Genomic DNA, 26,072 nt, shown 5'->3' on the forward strand with positions numbered 1-26,072 from the left:
TGCCACACAAAGGTGACATTTTAGAGCAAACAAATAAGATATCTATAGGGAATGCTGAATTCACTTGTGTGGGACGGTATGACACCATAGCTATTGTGTAGAGTGGCACAACTTCACTGCATGTAACAGGCATTGCCTCTAAACGCTGGAGTTGGAGCTCTGGCTTCTGCACGTACCAGTCTGTACAGAGACTCTCCTGTTTCAGCTAACCTTAAAATAACCGACTGCAGCAGAGCAGTGGGTTTCCAGTCATGGTTCCAGCTCAGCTTCCTGAACTGTGTATAGACTGAGCACATGCAGAATGCCAGCCACAGTTGGTGGTGGATTAGAGGCTACCTCCACAGTTGCCAGAATAATTAAAACAACACAGCACACTAGCCAGCTGCATCCTATATTAGCTGTCCCTGATAGGAATGTAAATTTAAGTGACTGCTGTCCAGTGAATACTGCTGCTGCTAAGTCGCTTCAGTCGTGTCCGACTCTATGCGACCCCGTAGGTGGCAGTCCACCAGGCTCCCCCGTCCATGGGATTTTCCAGGCAAGAGTACTGGAGTGGGTTGCCATTGAATACTAGTTTACATCATAAGCCCTTCATTTGTACAACATGTCACAGTTACCAAACACTTCCAAACAATGAATCATCTCATTTGTTCATCAAAAGAAGCTGTGGTGGAGACTGGACAGGTATTAGCTGAATGTTGTAACCAAGGAAATGAAGGAAAGGAGTAGGGTAGCTAAATAAAAGAACAGGCCTTTCTCAGCTACTCTCATTTAGCAGGAAGCTCAGAACCTAATGGGCTGCTCACCACTTGGAAACTAGCCATAGAGCCACTATCCCCTTAAAGCAACCCAAAACAGAACCCAGGTGAGGAGGCTAAGGGCTGCTTTTTCTAGTCATACTAAGGGATGCATGCTTTCAGCTGCCTCAGATGCAGAAATGTTCCTTATAGGCACAGCATATTGGATAGTGGTGACACAACCAAATTAAACCTTCCCTATTGGAAAGTATAACTATCAATGACACAAAACCAAAGTATGTCATGGGTTGAAGAGAAGCCTTGAAGTTTCCCTGTATCTTAGAGCCAACTTTCTAAGAGTGAAGCGGCTGCCCTGGGATGCAGAGTGACCTGTTGACCCTGTGGTTCTGACTCCACTTTGGCCCCGAGAAATCTAGTCAGTCAGGATTACCCCAATGTGTGCTGATTGCCTCCATTTCTCACGTTCATTCTTATGACCACCAGTCCTGAATCCTCTCCCTTATTCAAACTTCTGAGGAAGGATGCTACTCTAGGAGGAAATTATTACATGAATTAGCATTATCTTGCTAACAGTAAGTACTACTGTCTTTGCTTAATACTAACAAATAAGATGCAGATTGAGAGTGTCTGTCAATTATGAAATACAATAAGCTAGAGTCTAGCATTTTTTCCAGTAGTCATGTATGAATGTGAGAGTTGGACTATATAGAAAGCTGAGCACCAAAGAATTGGTGCTTTTAAACTGTGGTGTTGGAGAAGACTCTTGAGAGTCCCTTGGACTGCAAGGAGATCCAACCAGTCCATCCTAAAGGAGGTCAGTCCTGAATATTCATTGGAAGGACTGATGCTGAAGCTGAAACTCCAGTACTTTGGGCACCTGATGTGAAGAACTGACTCATTTGAAAAGACCCTGATGCTGGGAAAGATTGAAGGCAGGAGGAGAAAGGGACAACAGAGGATAAGATGGTTGGATGGCATCACTGACTCGATGAACATGAGTTTGAGTAAGCTCCGGAGTTGGTGATGGACAGGGAGGCCTGGCATGCTGCAGTCCATGGGGTCACAAAGAGTCAGACATGACTGAGTAACTGAACTGAACTGATTCTCTGTGTCATTTTTCATTCTAGAAAAACTCAAATGATAAAAGGAACATGCTCTACCTGTAATACATTTCAGTTCTGTTAATGAATTTGGGTTTAAATGAGTCCATATCTATAAATGCAGTGATAGAATCTCTGGAATCTTCTGGATTAGATATTGGAGGTCTTTGTATAGAGAATAATACCTAGCACTGAGTGACCACTCAGAAGACTTCTGCCTAGGGGTTTCTATTATCAGATACGTTGAGTCAAATTCAAAACTTACCTCCATCTTCAAAACCAAGATTCTGAAACAGAACAAAAATCTGCCTCTTCCAGGAGTTGGGCTTCCCTGGTGGCTCAGCTGGTAAAGAATCTGCCTGCAGTGTGGGAGACCTGGGTTTGATCCCTGAGTTGGGAAAATCCCCACTCCAGCATCTTGGCCTGGAGAAGTCCATGGACTATAGTCCATGGGATCGCAAAGAGTCAGACATGACTGAATGACTTACGCTTCACTTCCAGAAGTTAGTGTACATGACCTGAGTATTTTGTAGTGAGTGAAGTGAAGTCACTCAGTCGTGTCTGACTCTTTGCGACCCCGTGGTCTGTAGCCTATCAGGCTTCTCCGTCCATGGGATTTTCCAAGCAAGAGTACTGGAGTGAGTTGCCATTTCCTTCTTCAGGGGATCTTCCCGACCCAGGGATCAAACCCAGGTCTCCCGCATTGTAGGCAGACGCTTTACTATCTGTACCACCAGGGAAGATGAGTATTTTGTAAGGCTCTTTGAAATTTCAAGAGCAGTTACCTTTCTTGCTTTATTAGCAGCATACGTGGAAACATGGATCAGCAAAATGAGTTATTGGAAAAGGTATGAAGTACTTCTGGGTCCCAATACATCCAAGATTCAAATATATGTTGAAATAATTAGAGCTAAAACAGCTTCAGTTCAGTTCAGTTCAGTCGCTCAGTCGTGTCCGACTCTTTGCGACCCCATGAATCGCAGCACGCTAGGCCTCCCTGTCCATCACCAACTCCCGGAGTTCACTCAGACTCACATCCATCGAGTCAGTGATGCCATCCAGCCATCTCATCCTCTGTCGTCCCCTTCTCCTCCTGCCCCCAATCCCTCCCAGCATCAGAGTCTTTTCCAATGAGTCAACTCTTCGCATGAGGTGGCCAAAGTACTGGAGTTTCAGTTTTAGCATCATTCCTTACAAAGAAATCCCAGGACTGATCTCCTTTAGGATGGACTGGTTGGATCTCCTTGCAGTCCAAGGGACTCTCAAGAGTCTTCTCCAACACCACAGTTCAAAAGCATCAATTCTTCGGCGCTCAGCCTTCTTCACAGTCCAACTCTCACATCCATACATGACCACAGGAAAAACCATAGCCTTGACTAGACAAACCTTTGTTGGCAAAGTAATGTCTCTGCTTTTCAATATGCTATCTAGGTTGGTCATAACTTTCCTTCCAAGGAGTAAGCGTCTTTTAATTTCATGGCTGCAGTCACCATCTGCAGTGATTTTGGAGCCCCAAAAAATAAAGTCTGACACTGTTTCCACTGTTTCCCCATCTATTTCCCATGAAGTGATGGGACCGGATGCCATGATCTTCATTTTCTGAATGCTGAGCTTTAAGCCAACTTTTTCACTCTCCTCTTTCACTTTCATCAAGAGGCTTTTTAGTTCCTCTTCACTTTCTGCCATAACTGTGGTGTCATCTGCACATCTGAGGTTATTGATATTTCTCCCGGCAATCTTGATTCCAGCTTGTGCTTCATCCAGTCAAACGTTTCTCATGATGTACTCTGCATATAAGTTAAATAAGCAGGGTGACGATATACAGCCTTGACGTACTCCTTTTCCTATTTGGAACCAGTCTGTTGTTCCATGTCCAGTTCTAACTGTTGCTTCCTGACCTGCATACAAATCTCTCAAGAGGCAGATCAGGTGGTCTGGTATTCCCATCTCTTTCAGAATTTCCCACAGTTTCTTGTGATCCACACAGTCAAAGGCTTTGGCATAGTCAATAAAGCAGAAATAGATGTTTTTCTGGAACTCTCTTGCTTTTTCCATGATCCAGCAGATGTTGGCAATTTGATCTCTGGTTCCTCTGCCTTTTCTAAAACCAGCTTGAACATCAGGAAGTTCATGGTTCACATATTGCTGAAGCCTGGCTTGGAGAATTTTGAGCATTACTTTCAGGCAAAAATAACTCAGACCAAAGCATGACATGTTCTCTTTCTTATTTTAGCAATTGTATTTCCCCAAAGCAAATATTTTGTGTGGTCAATTTTCTTCCTCCGTTAGCAGTTCATGCTAAAACACCTTAAAAATAACTGCCTTCCCTCATGCTCAATTCATATAAGATTACGCTCAGCCAGTACGTGGATATCTGATCATTTGTGACGAAAGTAAATGTTTTTCACTTAAAGTGTTATGGTATCTTTTTTTGTTGTTTTAAAGTAAAGTTTATGGAGTTTTAATACAGTAAATACAGTCAATTTTACACTTTTTCAGTCTGTAGTTACTTAATTTTAGCAAACATGTGGTCCTGCAATTACCACCACAGTCAAGATGTAGAACAGGTCCATCACGCCCCAGATTTTCCCATGTCCCTTCATCATCAATCTCTCCCCACATCTCAGCCCCTGGCTGCCCCCGGATACCACTGATCTGTCTTCTGTCCCATAGTTTTACCTTCTCTAGAAACCCATGTAAATGAATCATACAATATGTACCCTTTGAGACTGTGTTCTTTAACTTAGCATAATACATTTGAGATTTTTCCATGTTATTGAGTAGATTAGTACTTCATTCCTTTTTATTGCTGAGCAGTATTCTTTTGTATAGATGTACTTCAATTTCTTTTGTCATTTTCCAGTTGAAGGACAATTGAGATGTTTCCAGTATTTAGTATTAATAAATGAAGCTTTCATAAACATCCATATGCAGGTTTTTATGTGAACATAAGCCTTCATGCTTTTATTTCTCCTGTGTACTAAACACTCGATGAAATTATTGGGCCATGTAGTAAGTGTATATTTAACTTACTATGAAACTGGCAAACAGTTTTCCATAGTGGCTGTAACGTTTATGATACTAATCCCACCAGCAAAATCTGAGTTCTAGTTTTTCCACATCCTCACCAAGAATTTGCTATTGACAGACTTGTTTTGGTTTTCGTTTAGCCTTTCTAATAGATGTGTAGTGGTATCACATTGTGGTTTGAATGTGTTACTTTCCTGTGTGTTAATGATTTTGAGTGTCTTTTCATATGCTTAATTGGTGAAATGTCTATTCAGACCGTTTGGCCATATTATAATTTCATTATCGGCTTTATTATTCACACGTAAGAGTTCTTTATTCTGGATATATCGAAGGCTTTATCAGATATGTGTTTTACAAATATTTTCTCCAACTTTTTGTGACTTGTGTTTTTATTTTCTTAACAGTGTCTTTCAAATAGAATTTTAAGTTTGGATGAAATTCAATCTATCGATTTTGTAAAGGACTATTCTTTGGTATCATCTCTAAGAAATTTTCACCTAACTCAAGGTTGCAGAGATCTTTTACCTTTGTTTGCTTCTAAAAGGTTTACTGTCTGCATGCTGCTAAGTTGCCTCAGTCGTGTCCGACTCTGCGCAACCCCATAGACAGCAGCCCACCAGGCTCTGCCATCCCTGGGATTCTTCAGGCAAGAACACTGGCGTGGGTTGCCATTTCCTTCTCCATTGTGTGAAAGTGAAAAGTGAAAGTGAAGTCGCTCAGTCATGTCCGACCTGCAGCAACCCCATGGACTGCAGCCCACCAGGCTCCCCCATCCATGGGATTTTCCAGGCAAGAGTACTGGAGTGGCTTGCCATTGCCTTCTCCTACTCTCTGCATATATAAGTTAAATAAGCAGGGTGACAGTATACAGCCTTGACGTACTCCTTTTCCTATTTGGAACCAGTCTGTTGTTCCATGTCCAGTTTTAACTGTTGCTTCCTGACCTGCAAACAGATTTCTCAAGAGGCAGGTCAGGTGGTCTGGTATTCCCATTTCTTTCAGAATTTTCCACAGTTTCTTGTGATCCACACAGTCAAAGGCTTTGGCATAGTCAATAAAGCAGAAATAGATGTTTTTCTGGAACTCTCTTGCGTTTTCCATGATCCAGCGGATGTTGGCAATTTGATCTCTGGTTCCTCTGCCTTTTCTAAAACCAGCTTGAACATCAGGAAGTTCACGGTTCACATATTGCTGAAGCCTGGCTTGGAGAATTTTGAGCATTATTTTACTAGCGTGTGAGATGAGTGCAATTGTGCGGTAGTTTGAGCATTCTTTGGCATTGCCTTTCTTTGGGATTGGAATGAAAAATGACCTTTTCCAATCCTGTGACCACTGCTGAGTTTTCCAAATTTGCTGGCATATTGAGTGAAGCACTTTAATAGCATCATCTTTCAGGATTTGAAAGAGCTCAACTGGAATTCCATCACCTGCACTAGCTTTGTTCACAGTGATGCGTTCTAAGGCCCACTTGACTTCACATTCCAGGATGTCTGGCTCTAGGTCAGTGATCACACAGTTGTGATTATCTGGGTCGTGAAAATCTTTTTTGCACAGAAGCACAAGCTGGAATCAAGATTGCCAGGAGAAATATCAATAACCTCAGATATACAGATGACACCACAGTTATGGCAGAAAGTGAAGAGGAACTAAAAAGCCTCTTGATGAAAGTGAAAGTGGAGAGTGAAAAAGTTGGCTTAAAGCCCAACATTCAGAAAACGAAGATCATGGCATCCGGTCCCATCACTTCATGGGAAATAGATGGGGACACAGTGGAAACAGTGTCAGACTTTATTTTTTGGGGCTCCAAAATCACTGCAGATGGTGACTGCAGCCATGAGATTAAAAGACGCTTACTCCTTGGAAGGAAAGTTATGACCAACCTAGATAGCATATTGAAAAGCAGAGACATTACTTTGCCAACAAATGTCCATCTAGTCAAGGCTGTGGTTTTTCCTGTGGTCATGTATGGATGTGAGAGTTGGACTGTGAAGAAGGCTAAGCGCCAAAGAATTGAATGTTTTGAACTGTGGTGTTGGAGAAGACTCTTGAGAGTCCCTTGGACTGCAAGGAGATCCAAACAGTCCATTCTGATGGAGATCAGCCCTGGGATTTCTTTGTAAGGAATGATGCTAAAGCTGAAACTCCAGTACTTTGGCCACCTCATGCGAAGAGTTGACTCATTGGAAAAGACTCTGATGCTGGGAGGGTTTGGGGGCAGGAGGAGAAAGGGACAACAGAGGATGAGATGGCTGGATAGCATCACTGACTCGATGGATGTGAGTCTGAGTGAACTCTGGGAGTTGGTGATGGACAGGGAGGCCTGGCGTGCTGCGATTCATGGGGTCGCAAAGAGTCGGACACGACTGAGCGACTGACTAAGGTTTACCTATTTATAGCGATTTTACATTTACATTTATTACTGATTTTTAGATAATTTTGTATATGGTAAAAAGTGTAGATTTTTGTTTTTTTTTTGTTTTGTTTTTATATGTGGATGTCCAATATTTTTAGTACCATTTGTTTAAAAAATTATCTATTGGTTTGCCTTTACACCTTTATCAAAAACCAGTTGATCAGGGAGGGATAAATTAGGAGTTTGGGATTAAAATATATACAGTACTATATATAAAATAGACAACCCACAAGCATGTAGTTCAGTCCTCTCTCTTTTTTTAAAAAATCTTTTTACTGGTGTGCTTATACCATTTACCTATATGAATGTATATGTGTTCAGTCACTCAGTCATGTCCGACTCTTTGCAATGCTATGGACTGTAGCCTGCCAGGCTCCTCTGTCCATGGGATGTCTCCAGCAAGAATACTATTTCCTCCTCCAGGGGATTTTCCCAATCCAGGGATTGAACCTGCATCTCCTGCATAGCAGGCAGATTCTTTATTGCTGCATCACTAGGCAAGCCCCATTTACCTATAATATAATCATTAATGTTTCCAACTTATTATGTATTGTTTTCTGTTTTTCATTCCTCTTTTTTTCCCATTCCTGTCTTCCTCTACATTTCTTGTATGTTTTTGACATTTCATTTTAATGTGTACATAATGGAAAGTATTGAGATCCACCATATCAGCATACATACCAATTTAAAATGTGCAATTCAATAGTTTTTTTCATATTCAGAGTTGTATTGTACAAACATCACAACAGTTGATTTTAGAACAATTTCATTGTACCCCCTATAACTGCTAAATCCTTTAGCTATCCTCAAACACTTCTCTTTCTTTTCACTCCCTGTCTATGCAAGCACTTGATGTAGAATTCTGGGTTGACAGTTCTTTTTCCTCCCCCTCAACACGTGCAAAATGTTGTGCCATTACCTCTGGCTTCCATAGTTTCTTATGAGAAATACGCTATAATTTGAATTTAGTCTTCAGAAATTTGATTTTGACTGACTCAGTATGGATTTCTTTGGGTTTATTTTGTTGAGCTTTGCTCAACTATTTAAATTTGTAGGTCTGTGTCTTTCACTAGATTTGGGCCATTTCTAGTCATTATTCCTTCAAATATGTTTTTAGCCTCTCTTTTTCCTCTCTCTCTGGGGCTCTGATGATATGAATGGTAGAAACTTTGTTATTGTCCCACAGAGCCCCGAGACTCTGTTGATCCTTTCTCTTTCTATCTTTTCTATCAGTTGTTCAGACTGAATAATTTCTGTTGGTCTGTCATTAAGTTCTGTGATTCTTTCTTTTGTCATTTCCATTCTGGTATTGTGCCTATTTAATGTGGTTTTTATTTTGGTTATTTGGTTTTTTACTTATTTAAAAAATGTTATTATTGTGATATTTTCATTGGATTCATCGCTTTTTAAATTTTTTTAATTTCTTTTGTTTTTTTGACTGCACTGGATCTTTGTTGCTGCATGTAGGTTTTCTCTAGCTGTGGTGCACAGGCTTCTTATTACAGTGGCTTTTCCTGTTGCACAGCGTAGGCTCCATGGCACAGGGGCTCTGGTAGTTGCAGCGTGCTGGCTCCAGAGTGTGGACCTAGTGGTGCACGGGCTTAGTTGCCCCACAGCCTGTGGGATTTTCCTGGACCAGGGGTTGAACCTGTGTCCCCTGCATTAGCAGATGGCTTCTTAACCACTGGACCTCCAGAGAAGTCCCGCCGAGTTCATCTTTATGTTTACTCTCATTGCTGAGGCTTTGGATTTTTCCATTTGCTTCAAGAGCATTCATAGTTGCTTATCAGACTTTTTATGACAATTGCTTTAAAATCTTTGTCAGCTAATTCTGATATCTGTTCCATCACAATTTTGGTGCCTGTTTATTATCTTATTTAATATTTTCCTGATGTTTGGTTTGTCTGGTAATTTTGGATTATATCTTGAACATTTGGTGTATTATGGTAATGACTGGATCCTATTTAAATCTCCTGTTTTAGTAAACTGATAATCTGTTTAGGTTAGAATGAACATTTTATTCCAATTTTGTGGACTGTGGTTCAAATGTCAAACTTTTTCAAAGCTCTTGCAAGTTATTGTCTGGTCTGCCCCACTTTTGTAATACCCTGGCCAATTTAGAACCTGGGCAGTATTCTACTAAGAGTTCAATTCTCAAAGTTTTTTCTATTTTAACTTTGGTCAGTTCCATACATGGTCTGCTAAAAGTTATCCATTATGCACTGATATAAAGAATTGCTTTCTCTAGCTTCCTCCTTTCTTTTCTCCACTGTCTAGTTGAGAACAGATAAGGTAATACCTCATTGCTCTCCTTTGCCTGATTCAGGGCATAATGCTTCATAGGGCTGCTTCCCCACAGTCTCTGCAGTATCAGATGGAAAGGAAAAGAGGTACAGTTTGTGTCACATGTGCTTTGAATAGAAGAAGTTAGTCAAAAGATTTCAGTGCTGCTGAGCTACTGTTGTCCTGATGTTTTGACTGGAGAGAACAGGCTTCTTGAGGAATTTTGTGAATGTACCTCTTGGTGTTTCTGGTGTTCTGGCTACTTTAGCACCCAGGCTGTCTCTATATATAGGAGGCAAAAAACCTCCAAATTTGAGAACTCAACACCGGATTGTTCCTGGAGTTGCATTGTTCTCTAACCAATTTGCCTTCTTTTCACCACCTTTCATTTACTTTTCCTGGAGTGTTTAGTTTTAATTAGCAGGAGGATCATGGTATTATGTGCTTGTTCCTTATTGTCTAGAATAGGAAGTCAATCATGACTCATTTTTGTAGTTCTCAGAAACATACCACAATGCCTAGTGTATGGTCTACATTAAATTTTTTTGTTTTTGACAAAGAGTAAGGGAGGAAAAAAATAACCTCATATCTCAAAATGTTAATTTAGTATAACATAGTAGTTAAGAACATACTGCTTACAGTCAACACTCAGTTTGAATTTTAGCTTCACCATCTACTTTCAGTGTAAGGTGAAAAAGTTACCCAACTTCTCTGAGTCTCAATTTCCTGTAATATAGGTATGGGGGTTCAGTCCCTGGGTTGGGAAGGTCTCCTGGAGAAGGAAATGGTAACCCACTCCAGTATTCTTGCCTGGAAAATGCCATGGACGGAGGAGCCTGGTGGGTTACAGTCCATGGGGTCGCAAAGAGTTGGACACGACTGAGCGACTTATGACTATGACTGTGACTATTCCTCTCATAGGGTGAGTAAAACTGAGGTAGTATATTTAATGCATTTACCCGAGTACTTGATGAGAAACAGCTAGTAAATATAGTTCCTAGTTATATTAGTGATAACAAAAATAATTATCAAATATCACTATTTGTTTCTTATCCTCACAGGGAACTCTGCCCTTAAAGACAAAGAAGATCAATTTGGGAGAACACCACTTATGTATTGTGTGTTGGCTGACAGACTGGATTGTGCAGATACTCTGCTGAAGGCAGGAGCAGATGTTAATAAAACTGACCATAGCCAGAGAACTGCCCTCCATCTTGCAGCTCAAAAGGTGAGAAGTCAAATTACTGTGAAGAGTAAACCGTCTTTGTGGTATGTTTAAATTGATTAGTGGAACTGTGCAATGGACAGATAGTAAAGAAATCTCAGGTTTATAACTTTATTTTCATATGTTTTCTCAAAAAATGCAGTCTTTAAACTGCAGAGAGTAAGCACAGATAACCATCACTTATTCAAGTTCTTCAAGCAATGAAGTTTATTTTCTTATCTAAGATTAAGCTGGGGAAAAGGAAATAAAATTATATGGATAGTATGATTGGACTATATTAAACTATATTACAAGTCAGTTTATGCATTGGAAAAGGCAAAGAAAGAAAGAAAACTACCACACACTAAATTGTCAGTAGTGGCTGGGTTTGGGAATTTCCTGGAGGTTCAGTGGCTGGGACTCTGAACCTCCATTTCAGGGAGCATGGGTTTGATCCGTGGTCAGGAACTAGCTGCAGTCCATGGAGTTGCTAGGAGTCGGACACAACTGAGCAACTTCACTTTCACTTTTCACTTTCATGCTTTGGAGAAGGAAATGGCAACCCACTCCAGTTCTTGCCTGGAGAATCCCAGGGACGGCGGAGCCTGGTGGGCTGCCGTCTATGGGGTCGCACAGAGTCGAACACGACTGAAGCGACTTAGCAGCAGCAGCAGAAACTAAGATCCCAGAAGCCATACACATGAAGCACAGCCAAAAAATAATAATTGTCAGTAGTGTTTGGATTGAAATAATGGGACTATATATGAATTTAGTACTTCTCATTGTTTAAAATGTTTTCCTTAGTGTTACTTTTACAATAAAAAGCTGTAATCTTGTAAAATATGTGGCGTTAGAAGCATAAAAGAAATTTATTTTCTGAAATGTATTTTCAATTTTTTTAAAATCTAAAACTATATTGCTAGTATAAATTATTTCAAATTTTTAAAGGCTTGTTAAGAGCTCAGTTTTTTTAGGATTAAGCATATCAAAAATTTTTTTAAATGGGAAGCTTCTAAACTTATTTGAAGATTTTATTTACCTGAAAACAGTTTTTCTCACCATGAAATTTTGGTCTATGAAATGTATTTCTGGTGCCTGGTATTTTTCTCTTTGTTATTTTAGATACGTATTTTTGGAACAAAAAGCAATGAAAATTAGTTAGATCCAGGAGAAACTATTAGTTATTTCCCATTAAAAAATGTGAACCAGATATAGCTGATTAATTGAGGGGTTAGAAAAATACCTTTTCATTAGTTGAAAGCATAAAAAAAGATTGACATTAAGATGTACTTCTGAATATGCTAGTTATATGCTCTTATCAATTGGGTCTGTCAGGTTATTTCCAAAGTTATTGCTCTTGAATTTGCTTTTCATTACAGTAATTTAAAAGAATTCTCCCTCATTTTCAATCTCTCTTTTAACTACTGCTGAGGTATCTATAACCTTTCACCTAAGCTTGTCAGCTGTTAAAAGTATTCAGTCAGGAAGGGTAACTCTATTTAACTTGTTATCATAAAAAAGTAAACATTTCAGATTGGGAATAGCCCCAGTATTAAGAATTTAATACACTTTAGATTTTTTTTTTCATTGTGATTCATTTAGGTTTAAAACTTAACTTCAAAAATGTAAGTTAGGGGAAACTAATTGCACATTAAATGGATCATGCGAGAAAAAGTTAAGTTGATGATCCAATCATATGACATTTTTGTAGAGGTATAATGTGAAGAAAGTTGAAAGGGGAGGGCACACCCAGTCCTGTGAATTGTTAAGTCTCTCAGTGAGATGCAGCACATTGTTTCCATTTGCTTTTTGTTTCTCCTTTATTTTTTTGGTAGTGATTTCTTTAGTGTCAAAGAATAAATAGAACTATGATTTACATGTCACGGTTTACATAACTGATTTTATAAATAACAACTTTCACGGTCTCGCAGCTGATAATTATGCATTTCCCCTGTCTCTGTGTTGCTGTGTGTTTTTGTGTGTTTGCCAAAAGCCATAATACATCTTTAAGTTATACTAGTATTAGTAGAATACTAGTTAAGTTATACTGGTATTAGTAGAATTTCCAGAACAAGGGTGATAATCATTCTTTAATACTCTGCCCACATCAAACCTGGGTATTGTGTTTGGTTTTGTGTGTCATGCAAAAGCACCATTATTTAGAATCAGAGATAGTATAGTTCAAGCAGGAATAAGATGGTGGAGGATCTAGAAATAATTTTCAAAAGTGGTTGGAGATGTCCCAGGTCTGTAGCCCAACCTACCTTTCAGCAGACACAGACACAAATTCTCTTTAGAGAAAATAGCTTCACCTTAAACTTCCCATATGTATTCAGCTCAGTTCAGTTACTCAGTCGTGTCCAACTCTTTGCAACCCCATAGACTGCAGCATGCCAGGCCTCCCTGTCTATCACCAACTCCCGGAGTTTACTCAAACTCATGTCCGTTGAGTCAGTGATGCTATCCAACCATCTCATCCTCTGTCATCGCCTTCTCCTCCTGCCCATATATATTAAAATAAACCAAATACGATCTCACAGTGAAAAATCACCAAACACATAAGGAAGCAATATACCGTCAAGGAGAGTCAGCAGAAACAATAGACAAGTTTCTATCAAAAACATTAAAAACACAGTATAAAGTAACCAGATGGAATATTTGATGGAATATTTAAAGATACATAAAAAAGAAATATTTAAAAATATAAAAAAAGAAATCATAGTAAAGAGCTACCAACCAGAGATTTTCGTGACTAAGCATAAGTTCTCACCATGAACCCCTATTTTTGAACAGCTCATCTGCCAAAAACATCTGAAAACTTAATAGATATATTGTTTGAAGACACTGGAAACAGTCAGCACAGGCAGGATCATTCGGAGAAGGGAAGCTTATAAAATTAGCTCCACATTCATCCTGGCTTTTCCTTTAAGGCATTTTCCAAATTGGAATGTAAAAGAATGCAACCCTAGTAGGAAGCAGGATTCTTAGAAAGATGGAAAAACCCAAGTGGACTTTAGTGTTAGCAGTAGATGGAACTTGAAAAGCAAACCCTGAAAACCTGAGTACAAATTCCTCGCAAGTAAGTCATTAGCAGCTACTTTGGAAGAGGATAAGAATGGAGGTACATAAAAGCTATTATAGTTCAGGCCAAGAGAGAGGAAGAGTTGGATCCAGGAGATATATTGTGGAAGTAGAAATGTTCATTCAATAAGTAGTTGCCAAGTATCTGCTCTGTATCATGTTTATATACCTAGTAGTTGTTCAGTTGCTCAGTCGTGTCTGATTCTTTGCAACCCCATGGACTGCAGCACTCCAGGCTTCCCTATCCTTCACCAACTCCCGGACCTTGCTCAAACTCTTGTCCATCGAGTCAGTGATACCATCCAATCATCTCATCCTCTGTCATCCCCTTCTCCTCCTGTCTTCAATCTTTCCCAGCTTGAGGGTCTTTTCTAACGAATCAGCTCTTTGCATCAGGTGGCCAAAGTATTGGAGCTTCAGCTTCAGCATCAGTCCTTCCAATGAATATTCAGGGCTGATTTCCTTTAGGATTGGCTGGTTTGATCTTGCAGTTCAAGGGACTCTCAAGAGTCTTCTCCAACACCACAGTTCAAAAGCATCAGTTCTTCGATGCTCAGCCTTCTTTATGATCCAACTCTCACATCCAAACACGACTACTGGAAAAACCATAGTTTTGACTATATAGACCTTCGTGGGCAAAGAAATGTCTCTGCTTTTTAATATGCTGTGTGGGTTGGTCATAGCTTTTCTTCCAAGGAGCAGGCGTCTTTTAATTTCATGGCTGCAGTCACCATCTCTGGTGATTTTGGAGTCCAAGAAAAGAAAGTTGGTCATTGTTTCCATTGTTTCCCCATCTATTTGCCATGAAGTCATGGGACCAGTTGCCATGATCTTAGTTTTTTGAATGTTGAGTTTTAAGCCAGTTTTTTCACTCTCCTCTTTCACTTTCATCAAGAGACTCTTCATTTCCTCTTTGCTTTGTGACATTAGGATGGTGTCATTTACATATCTGAGGTTATTGATATTTCTCCCGGCAGTCTTGATTCCAGCTTGTGCTTCCTCCAGCCCAGCATTTCGCATGATGTACTATGCATAGAAGTTAAATAAGCAGGGTGACAATATACAGCCTTGATGTACTCCTTTCCCAATTTGGAACCAGTCCCTTGTTCCATGTCTGGTTCTAACTGTTGCTTCTTGACCTGCATATAGATTTCTCAGGAGGCAGGTCAGGTGGTCTGGTATCCCCATCTTTTTAAGAATGTTCCACAGTTTGTTGTATTCCACACAGTCAAAGGCTTTAGCATAGTCAGTGAAGCAGAAGTAGATATTTTTCTGGAATTTTCTTACTTTTTCTATGATCCAGCAAGTGTTGGCAATTTGATCTCTGGTTCCTTTGCCTTTTCTAAGTCTGTCTTGAACATCTGGGAGCTCTCAGTTCACGTATTGTTTGAAGCCTACCTTGGAGAATTTTGAGCACTACTGTACTAGCATGTAAAATGATGGCAATTGTATCGTAGTTTTAACATTCTTTGGCATTGCCTTTCTTTGGGATTGGAATGAAAACTGACCTTTTCCAGTCCTGTGGCCACTGCTGAGTTTTCCAAATTTGCTGGCATATTAAGTGTAGCACTTTAACAGCATCATCTAGAGAGAATATTAAAAAATGAATAATATGTCTGCTATAAATAAGTACTGTCAATACTGAGCCCTCTTAAACTTCACATGCCTTTGTTTAGTGAAGTTCTCTGATATTTTGGATACCAAATATTCTTTTCAAGTATTGTCTGTCTTAATTCTGTTATCTGTGAACTCAAAAGTGCTACTTATGTAACATTGATATTCATATATATGTGCATGCATGCATACGTTCAACACATGTTAAAAACTTACTGTGTGACAGGCACTGTGCTAGGCCTTGGAATGCGAAGATGAAAGACATGATTCCTGCTCTTAAAGTGCTCACAAACACCATGGATAAAGATATTAAATAACAAAAAAGGTATTAAGTAACAAAATTGGCCTATCTACTGTAAAGTACATATACTTACATGTGATATTAATTTACCTAAATGTTTTGTAAATCTCAATAGCCGTAACATGTAAGTAGTCATTGCTACTATTACTGACCCAAAGATTAACCATTTTCATGTATTATTTATTATGGTTTTGGGTTTTTTTGTGATAATGAGCTATGTTGTGGTATCTTAGGTTGATTAATAGGAAAAACCCATGTTTGCATAGCATTTTGTTCATACCTCTATTGGAGCCCCACTGTCTCATATGTATGATAATTATTACTTACTTGTGTCTTTCCCACCAGATTGGAGTTCCAGATGAGAGACTTGTTTTCTTTATTTTTGAATGTCCCAGAATCTAGCACAGTGTCTGATTTGTCTTGGTTGAATGAATGAATACATTTTATGTTACTTATATAGAAAGTCATTATTAATACAAATGCTAGCCATTTTGTTTATTAGAAACATTTATCCAATTTCAAAATACATATATGGTAAAAGTTTATTGAACTGTGTCGATTGACTTAGTTATTCTGACACATACTTCTCTGGAAACAAATTACTATTAGTCCAAGCAGCTAAGGAAATGATACACATGAGAATAAAATTAATCTCAATATAGTCTACGTCTGTACCTAGTTTGTTTTTCATTTAGCACACTCAGTTTAATCCAAGAAAGAAATCAATCATACCTTTCCTGGGTTTCTCGCAAAAGATATCTAACTGTTAGAAATGTTTTGGTTCAGGGAAGCTACTGTTTCTCTGATTTCAACAGATACATTTATTTGTTGATAAGGATAAAAAAAAACTTTAGCAATCTCACTAAATGTCAATAATTATGCATTTTTAATCTTCCACGAGGTTATTAATTTGGCTTCAAGAAGATGAAGATTACCCACCCACTTTGAAAAATTATATCATGTTAAATACACAAATTAAAGAAGACTCAGGTTGTGCTTGAGTGTTCCTTTTTTATTCATAAAGAGAATTCTCAATTCATCTGTGAAAATTAAATATTAATTTTCAGTTTTAAAAATATGTTTGCATGTTAATGATTTAAAAAGTAAAGGAGAAGAGTAGAATACCTCTGAAACTTTTCTGGGAAACAACACCAACAGCTTTTGGTTTCCTTATCTTACACTCATATACAGATGTCTCTGTATACTTGAGACATATGCAGTACTATATATGTGTTATACCTCATTAAAAATCTATTATAAAAAAATGATAAAATATCCAGAACTTGGTGACCATAATTTGTAGTTCAGCAGGAGAATGGAAGCAAGAATGGTTCCTAGCCTAGACTTTTTTGTTGTTATTATTCATTGTTACAATTTTTTGATTTTTATTTTATATTGGAATTAGTTGATTAACAATGTTGGGTTAGTTTCAAGTGTTCAGCAAAGTTATACAGTTATACATACACATGTATCTGTTTTTTTTCAAATTCTTTTCCCATTTAGGTTATTATGGAGTACTGAGCAGAGTTCTCTGTGCTATCCAGTAGGTCCTTGTTGGTTATCTGTTTTAAATATAGCAATATGTATGTGTCAATCCCAAAATCCTAATCTATCCCTTCCTCTACCACCCTTCCCCTCCAGTAACCCCAAGTTCCTTCTCTAAGTCTGTGAGTCTGTTTCTGTTTTGTAAACAAAATCATTCATATCATTTTTTTCAGCTTCTGCATGTAAGTTGATGTAATATGATATTTGTCTTTCTCTGTCTGATATTTGTATGTAATCTCCAAGTCCATCCATGTTCCTCCAAATGGCATTATTTCTTTTTTTTATAGCTGAGTAGTATTCCATTGTATATATGTACCTATTTATGTACCACATCTTCTTTATCCATTCATTTATTGATAGACATTTAGATTGCTTCCATGCTTTGGCTACTGTAAACAGTGATGAAATGAACATTGGGGTGCATGTCTCCTTTTGAACCATGTTTTTCTCTGGATATATTCCCAGGAGAGTGGGATTGCTGGGTCATATGGTAACTCTATTTTTAGTTCCTTAAGGACTCTCCATACTGTTCTCCATAGCAACTGTACCAATTTACATTCCCACCAATGGTGTAGGAGGGTTCCATTTTCTTCATACCCTCTGTATCATTTATTGTTTGTAGACTTTTTGATGATGGCCATTCTGCCCAATGTGAGGTGATTATCTCGTAGTTTTGATTTGCATGTCTCTAATAATTAGCGGTGTTGAGCGTCTTCTCATGTGCCTCTTGGCCATCTGTATGTCTTCCTTGGAGAAATGTCTGTTTAGATGTTCTGTCCATTTGTTGATTGGGTTGTTTGTTTCTGGCCTAGGCTTTTAAGCACTCAGGTCACATTTCCCCAGCCTTCACCTCAGGAGCTATTTGGAAGCCTTGTATCTATGCTATAATCCAGTGGTTCTTAAATTTGAGCACACATCAAGATGACCTGGAGTGTTTAGTGGGTACTTCCAGGTGTCTCTGTAGCTGTATTCACTCAGTCTATTTAAAACCAATTTAATAAGTGCTCACTCTCCCACAAACTGTCACCAGTGGATATCTGAAGTGTAAGCAAATGGGGTTTTAGCTCTTGGTGTGCTTCAGGTGGTTCAGTGATAAAAGAATCCGCCTGCCAGTGCAGGAGACAGAGGTTCAATCTCTGGGTCAGGAAGACCCCCTGGAGGAGGAAGTGGCAGCCCACTCCAGTATTCTTGCCTGGAAAAATTCCATGGAAAGAAGAATCTAGTGGGCTGCAGTCCATAGGGTTGCATAGAGTCGGACACTGCTGAGCCACTAAGTACATGCTTCTAAAAGAAGTCACCAAAAGGCATTTGCAATGGCCACCTTACCTAGAAAGTCTGAGCTTATAAAACCCTTATATTCTGGAATTTTAATGATCACTCAAGACCACCTCTGGACTGATAAGGGCTACGTTAACAACCTTTACGTATTATTCCATTTGACTTCAGCCTTAGCTAAGCTGCCTTTTCTGGGCAGAGAGTCCTAACCTGAAAAATCTTTGCTTCATTACATTCTAACTTCTTAGGTTTCCAAGCCAGTGTCAAGTTTGTCCTCTTCTGAGTATTTAGAAACTATATTTAAACCTGTCTGCTGGTTTTCCAGTTTAGAGAGACACCGATGTATAGATCAGTCTTATGGACTCTGTGGGAGAGGGAGAGGGTGGGGAGATTTGGGAGAATAGCATTGAAACATGTATAATATCATGTATGAAACGAGTCGCCAGTCCAGGTTCGATGCACGATACTGGATGCTTGGGGCTGGTGCACTGGGACGACCCAGAGGGAGAGTGGGGGGGGTAGGAGGGAGGAGGGTTCAGGATGGGGAACGCAGGTATACCTGTGGCGGATTCATTTTGATATTTGGCAAAACTAATACAATATTGTAAAGTTAAAAAAAAAAAAAGAACCTGATTTCAAATAATTAGGGTCTTTGAATGGAGTGTTCCAACCAAATGAGTGTTTCAACCAAAAACCAAGATTGGTCTATTTTTAAACAAATCTGAGAATTGAGATAAAAACCTGTCCATTCTTTAATACTTTGACTATAGTTAATGCACTTCTACTTTCACAGTTACAAGGAACAAAATGTCAGCAAATCTTGATAGATATCACTGCTTCTGAGTTGTTCTAACATAGTACAGCTCCAATACTTTGGCCACCTGATGCAAAGAGCTGATTCATTGGAAAAGACCCTGGTGCTGGGAAAGATTGAGGGCAGGAAGAGAAGGGGTTGACAGAGGATGAGATGGTTGAATGGCATCATCGACTCAGTGGATGTGAGTTTGAGCAAGTTCCAGGAAATAGTGAAGGACAGGGAAGCCTGGCATGCTGCAGTTCATGGGGTCGCAAAGAGCTGGACAGGACTTAGCAACTGAACAACCGTAACAACATAGTTCTAGTAAGAAAAAAACTTCCTAGTAGCTTCTTAGCAGTTAGAATAGTTGAATATTAACTGTTTTTTAGAAGTAAACTGAGGTCTGGTTTGAGTTCTTCAAGGCCACTTTTTTACTTGCAGATTCAGGAATTATCTTGTTTTTCTGATTCCCAGTTCAGTGCTCCTGGTAATGCTTCACTGAAGGAAAACTCACTCTTCTGCAGCTTACTTTCTCAGACCTCTGGTTCTGTCATAGAGAAATTCTGAAATCCAGCTTCCCAGTCATCTCCCTGCCAAAGTACCTAAGTCTTTCTTTCTCCCTTCCTTCCTTCCTTCCTTCCTCTCTCCTCTGACAAAGCAAAAGACTTTATTGGAAAGGAGTGCTCAAGCAGAGAACCATGAAGTAAGGGAACCCAGGAGAACTGCTCTCCAACGAGCTTCTTTCTTATGGGCCAGATTCAGAATTTAAACCCAGAGCTAATGCCTTTACATTAGTGGTTTTTTTTTCTCTTCTTCTTCTTTATGTTGTAATACCTCTCAAACACAGAACAGCCTTGCAGATTGTGTTTTGAAAACTATGTCACTTGCAGCATTTTGTTTCAAACATGATCATGTTTTCTACTACCATATTCATTTTCTAATCATCTTTATCTCTTCACTGACCCCCACTTTTACTAAGCCATGAAAATTCAGGCATCTGCTTTCCACGACTAGAGATCCCCACAAGCCTAGATTCCCATGGAAACCAATCAGAAACTAAAAGGAAAAGAAAGAGTATATATTGAATTTCCCTGAGACCTACAGCTTGTTTTTCATTAGACTCATGCTGATTTCTTTTAAACTCTGGGCACGGGGCCAGTGAATATTTTTACAGCTGATAAAAAGGAACTTCAGATCCATTTACTTTCATTTAAACTTCTAAAAATTAATTTTGTATATAACATCGATTCCAAAGAAAATGTGATCATTAATTTGCTAATTACCTTCTTGTGTCATAGAACTGTATTTGTTCATATAATTTCCTCTTCTTGTTTTTTGTACATTTTACTGTTCAGAATTGAAATGAGAGGGTATCAGGGGGCTCATTATTCCCAAAATATGAATATTGTCAGCCCCTGGACACCGCATTTTCCTTGTGACCAATCATAGACCTCTTTATAGCTCTTCTGACTATGAAGCTTTTCCAAAGCCCAGATTATCGTTTACTAATATAATAAGAGAAATATAACCAAAATGCTAAACTAAGGGGTATCAAGAAAACCAGGGAAGAGGCACCTGGGGAAAGCAAATCAGAACTGTAAATAAGGCAGTCAGAATAGTCTTCACTGAGATGGAAGCAGTCACATTGGAAGCAAGACTTGTAGAAGGTAACAAAGTAAGCCATATAAATAACTTGAGGGAAGAACTTTCTTTCATTCCAGGCTGGAGGAACGGTCAGAACAAAGACTTAAAGTGGGAGCATGCCTGGAATATTGGAGGAGTAACAAAGAGGCTGCTGCTGCTGCTAAGTCACTTCAGTCGTGTCCGACTCTGTGCGACCCCGTAGACGGCAGCCCACCTGGCTCCCCCGTCCTGGGATTCTCCAGGCAAGAACACTGGAGTGGGTTGCCATTTCCTTCTCCAATAACAAAGAGGCTAGCATGGTGATAATGAGTGAGCAAGGGGAGAGTAGTCAGCATGAGGACAAGACAGAAATGGGTGCCAGATTCACTAGGCCTTTCGGCCATTGTCAGGAATATGTTTTTATTCTGAACCAGATGAAGGAGGCATTGGAGGGTTTTGAGGAAAAAAGTGATATGATCTGACATGTCTTAAAAATAATCTTTGTGGTACTTCCTCTGGCGATCTAGTGGTTAAGGCTCACCTCTTCCACTGCAAGGGGCACAGGTTCGATCCTGGATCAGGGAACTAAGATCCCACATGCCACGGGGCATGGCCAACAATGTAATAATAATCATCATGATGGCCAAGTGAAGAAATTTTTCTCCAGTTTTACTATTCCTTCATTCCTTCTTCATAGGATGTTTTCAAGTCTCTGTTCCATCTTGAATCTTTCACCATATATGTATTTGGAGACCACAATTTTAAGTCTAGGGGTGCTTATTGTACTGGGTTGATTGTTTCTAAGCCATAGCAGTAGACACTGCTTGGAAATATTTTTTAAATGAAAATACAGTTTTATCATTTCCTATTCTAATTCAGGACTACGTTTGGTTGGCTGTTTATGTGTGTGTGTAGTTCTTTGGTTTTTTAGACTTACCGACTTTTATCTTACATTTCTACTCCTTTTTCTTACCCAGCTGAGAATGATGGGGTATCACATCATACACACACACACACGCACACACACAAATATTTTATTTTTTACCTTGTTTATTGTCTTATACTCTACTGCAATGTAAACTCCATAAAGTTAGGGATTCTTTTGGTCTGATTTATTCACCGTTTTCTTCCTGTTGCCTAGAACAGTGCCTGGTACATGGTTCATGCTCAAAAACTGTTCATTAAATGAATGAGTGTGTTTCTAAAGTTACAGCTTCATTAGCTTTCCAACATTCCCTACATTATGTATGCATTCTCAACTAAAAACATGTACTGACTTTCCAATTGTCTAACAGAATATTTTTTAAAGGAACAATAGATCTGCTTTGCTATCTCTCTTTTTCTCATGCAACCCTCCAACCCCACCCCAATGACTCTTGCTTGTTCTTCATAGAATACTTCCTCTCTTGAGACTGTATTTCTTTTTTCTTTTTTTCCCCTCTTCTGGTAAATAGCCATAGACTGTCCATTTGAACTGACTCTCATTGGAAAGTGAGTCAGTGTAGCCTAGTGGAGAGTGGAGGACTGAATATTTGCATCTCCAGAATGTTTGTATTGACAAATGGCAGTCAGTTATTGACATTTATGTCCCTTGGTGATACTTCAATTGGCTTATCTTTGCTGGTCAAATGCCTTAATTGTTCTGGCCTTTAATTCAGTCAACGTTGGAGTTAGAGCAGAGGGGAAAGAGAAGGAGCAAGCCTAACAGAACATCAAGCTTGAGCTAGGAGGCTGCTGGCAACGATCAGCCTGTCATAATGTTATGATTTGTTCATTTTTATACCATTTATTAGCCTTTACTTGTTGTGCCATTTGGCCTCCAGGGCAGATAAAGTGCTGTCTAATTTGGTAGGTTTGCTTCTGTCAGAGCAGCCTCGACAGGGAAGGTGTTAGCTGCAGTGACAAGTAATCAATAGCTGTCGTTGTCATGAGGAACGTGAGCAGTTGGGCCTTTCATCTGGAGGATTAGAGGTCTAATTGGATTGAGAATAGGGAGGGTGGGCTGTTGGGTAACCCTGTCAGCCTTGTGAAGCTGTCAAATGTCGGCCTTATTCATGGTGAAGGGAACGTGTGCTTTTAGAATTGAGGGGGAAGGCATGTGAAAGCCCTTTATACAAAAGAATGGATCCTGAAGTCAACGTAGCTAACATAGGCTCCCTTTTTTATTTAATTAGAGATCCCTTTGGATAATAAATCTATGTAACATTAAATGCTATCTTCAAACATGGATGTGCAAACACACACACATACACACAATACAAATCTACATTGGTTCTTTTTGTCTTTGATCACACTAGAAGGTAAACTGCTTAAGTAGAGATTAGAAATGAAACTATAGGGGAGAGATTGCATAAATTGTCATCTCATTGTCAGAACTAACAAGTGATAAAGATTTTAAAGTGTTATTAAAAGAAAATGACAGAGACATTAAAGGTAGATGAGTTAATAATGAAGTATGATATTTGATAGTATTTTTCTCCCATACTCATTTAGAAACATTCTTCCTTATAAAACAAAATCTTTCATTTACTCCTACATGAACTAACCCCAAAAATGAAATTATTCATTAGCTAAATTGTTCCTTCCAAATAATATACAATTTTTTATTTCTTAGTGAATTAGAACAGGTGCTAGAATTGGTTTTAATGATACCAATGCTACTGTGTCAAATTTAGGCTCAAAATCACTTCTCTTATATATCCCTATATACTTATGCTATTCTTCTATATGTATCATACATTTGTAGTATGAATGGAGAAAGTATTTGGAAAAAATGAGTTACTTTATTCTCTAATGTAGAGGGATCCTATTACCACCTCTTCAAGGCCAAGTAAATGATTTTAAATTTCAGTAACGAACTATGAAACGAACTTAACAGTGATAAATGGTAAACATTTATATTTCCTTATATGTACACTATGTACAAATTAAATTCAGTGCATTTTTCTCATTCAAAAGCATATATAATTTTTTAAAATGCTTTTGTAGTATACTGTGTACTGAGAGCATTTGTAAGCATCATTTATACAGTATATCTTCATGAAAGCTTGAATAAAGGTATGTTGACAGTAATGTCAAGAGTGTGTGAATAAGCATTTGTAGCTTATGGATTATGTCTTCAGCCCATCCCTATAGCTCCAGGGTCTCTTTGCTATAGTCATTGAAAGCTCTGCTAACCAATTTGAAATGACTCAAAAAAGTATGCCAAAAGAACTGAATGATGTACAAACTAGACAGTGGATAGATGAACCCAGTGACCCCACTAGGCCTTCAAACTCTGAGAGTCATTATCATTACAAATATTTTGTTAAGTTCTTCCTGTGTAAGTGCTATCTTGAAGAGTCTATTATAGTCCATAAAGATTCTATTCTTTATAGTCCATAATGCATATTATAAAAATTCTCAATACTGCTGACTAAGCATTTAGATTTATTATTGAAAGTACTTGTTTTGTTTGATCTAAGCTAGGAAAATTTTTAACTTTCAAAGCAACTCTCCAAAGGTTGCAGCAATCTCTCAGATTTCATGCAGTTCTTCTGTAGTTACATCTGTGAGAGTATAATTGTGACCACATTTTCTTAAGCGAAATTGCTCACAGGAAATGGTAGAAGCACACTTGTTGTCCTTGCAAAAGAAGTTTAACGTTTAAGTAGCTAGATTCACATTAGGGTGTTTGATCAAAACATACTGTCTGTGACCGATAAGTGGCGTCTTTGCTGTTGAAGTCACATTAGGTTACTTTATTGCCTTGTAACTCCTTATAATCTTATTGATTCTTTCACTTAACAAGTGTTTATGCAAAAGCCTCTATGTTAAGTTTCAGAAGTAAACCATGAACACGACATGATCCTGCCCTCAAAGACTTCATAGTTTAATGGGAAAAACAGATAAGGTAAACAAATGGTACTTAGACTATATAATATGCTCAAAATTCTCCAAGCTAAGCTTCAACAGTACATGAACCAAGAACTTCCAGATCTTCAAGCGGGACTTAGAAAAGCCAGAGGAAAGTGAAAAGTAAAAGTGAAAGTCGCTTAGTCCTGTCCAACTCTTTGCGACCCCGTGGACTATATAGTACGTGGAATTCTCTAGGCCAGAATACTGGAGTGGGTAGCCTTTCCCTTCTCCAGGGGATCTTCCCAACCCAGGGATCGAAACCAGGTCTCCTGAATTGCAGGCTGAGCCACAAGGGAAGTCCAAGAACACTAGACTGGGTAGCCTATCCCTTCTCCAGTGGATGTTCCCGACCCAGGAATCGAACTGGGATCTCTTGCATTGCAGGTGAATTCTTTACCAACTGACCTATAAGGGAAGCTCTTAAAGGCAGAGGAACCAGAGATCAAATTGCCAACAACCATTGGATCATAGAAAAAGCAAGAGAATTCCAGAAAAATATGTACTTCTGCTTTATTGACTATGTTAAAGCCTTTGACTGTATGGATCACAACAAACTGTGGAACATTCTTAAAGAGATGGGAATATCAGACCGCCTGACCTGCCTCCTGAGAAATCTATATGCAGGTCAAGAAGCAACAGTTAGAACCAGACATGGAACAAGGGACTGGTTCCAAATTGGGAAAGGAGTACATCAAGGCTGTATATTGTCACCCTGCTTATTTAACTTCTATGCAGAGTACATCATGAGAAATGCTGGGCTGGATGAAGCACCAGCTGGAATCAAGATTGCTGGGAGAAATATCAATAACCTCAGATACGTAAATGACACTACCCTAATGTCACAAAGCAAGGAGGAACTAAAGAGTCTCTTGATGAAGGTGAAAGAGGAGAGGGAAAAAACTGGCTTAAAACTCAACATTCAAAAAACTAAAATCATGGCATCCGGTCCCATGACTTCATGGCAAATAGACGGGAAACAATGGAAACAGAGACTTTCTTTGCTTAGGCTCCAAAATCACTGCAGGTAGTGACTGCAGCCATGAAATTAAAAGATGCTTGCTCCTTGGAAGAAAAGCTATGACCAACCTAGACAGCATATTAAAAAGCAGAGACATTACTTTGCCCACAAAGGTCTGCTGGTTTTTCCAGTAG

At 38.9% G+C, this 26,072-nt stretch overlaps 1 protein-coding gene across 5 annotated transcripts in view; it reads left to right on the forward strand.

The window, feature by feature from the left end:
• INVS (inversin) overlaps positions 1 to 26,072 on the forward strand; it is a 136,947-nt gene that overhangs the window by 10,525 nt on the left and 100,350 nt on the right. For all 5 annotated transcript variants that reach the window (XM_019966275.2, XM_019966276.2, XM_019966274.2 and 2 more), the window contains one exon: positions 10,646 to 10,812. In XM_019966275.2, the coding sequence (XP_019821834.2) occupies positions 10,646 to 10,812 (167 nt within the window). The remainder of the gene's footprint in view (positions 1 to 10,645; positions 10,813 to 26,072) is intronic.

This window comes from Bos indicus, chromosome 8 (assembly GCF_029378745.1).
Source record: "Bos indicus isolate NIAB-ARS_2022 breed Sahiwal x Tharparkar chromosome 8, NIAB-ARS_B.indTharparkar_mat_pri_1.0, whole genome shotgun sequence".
NCBI lineage: Eukaryota > Metazoa > Chordata > Mammalia > Artiodactyla > Bovidae > Bos > Bos indicus.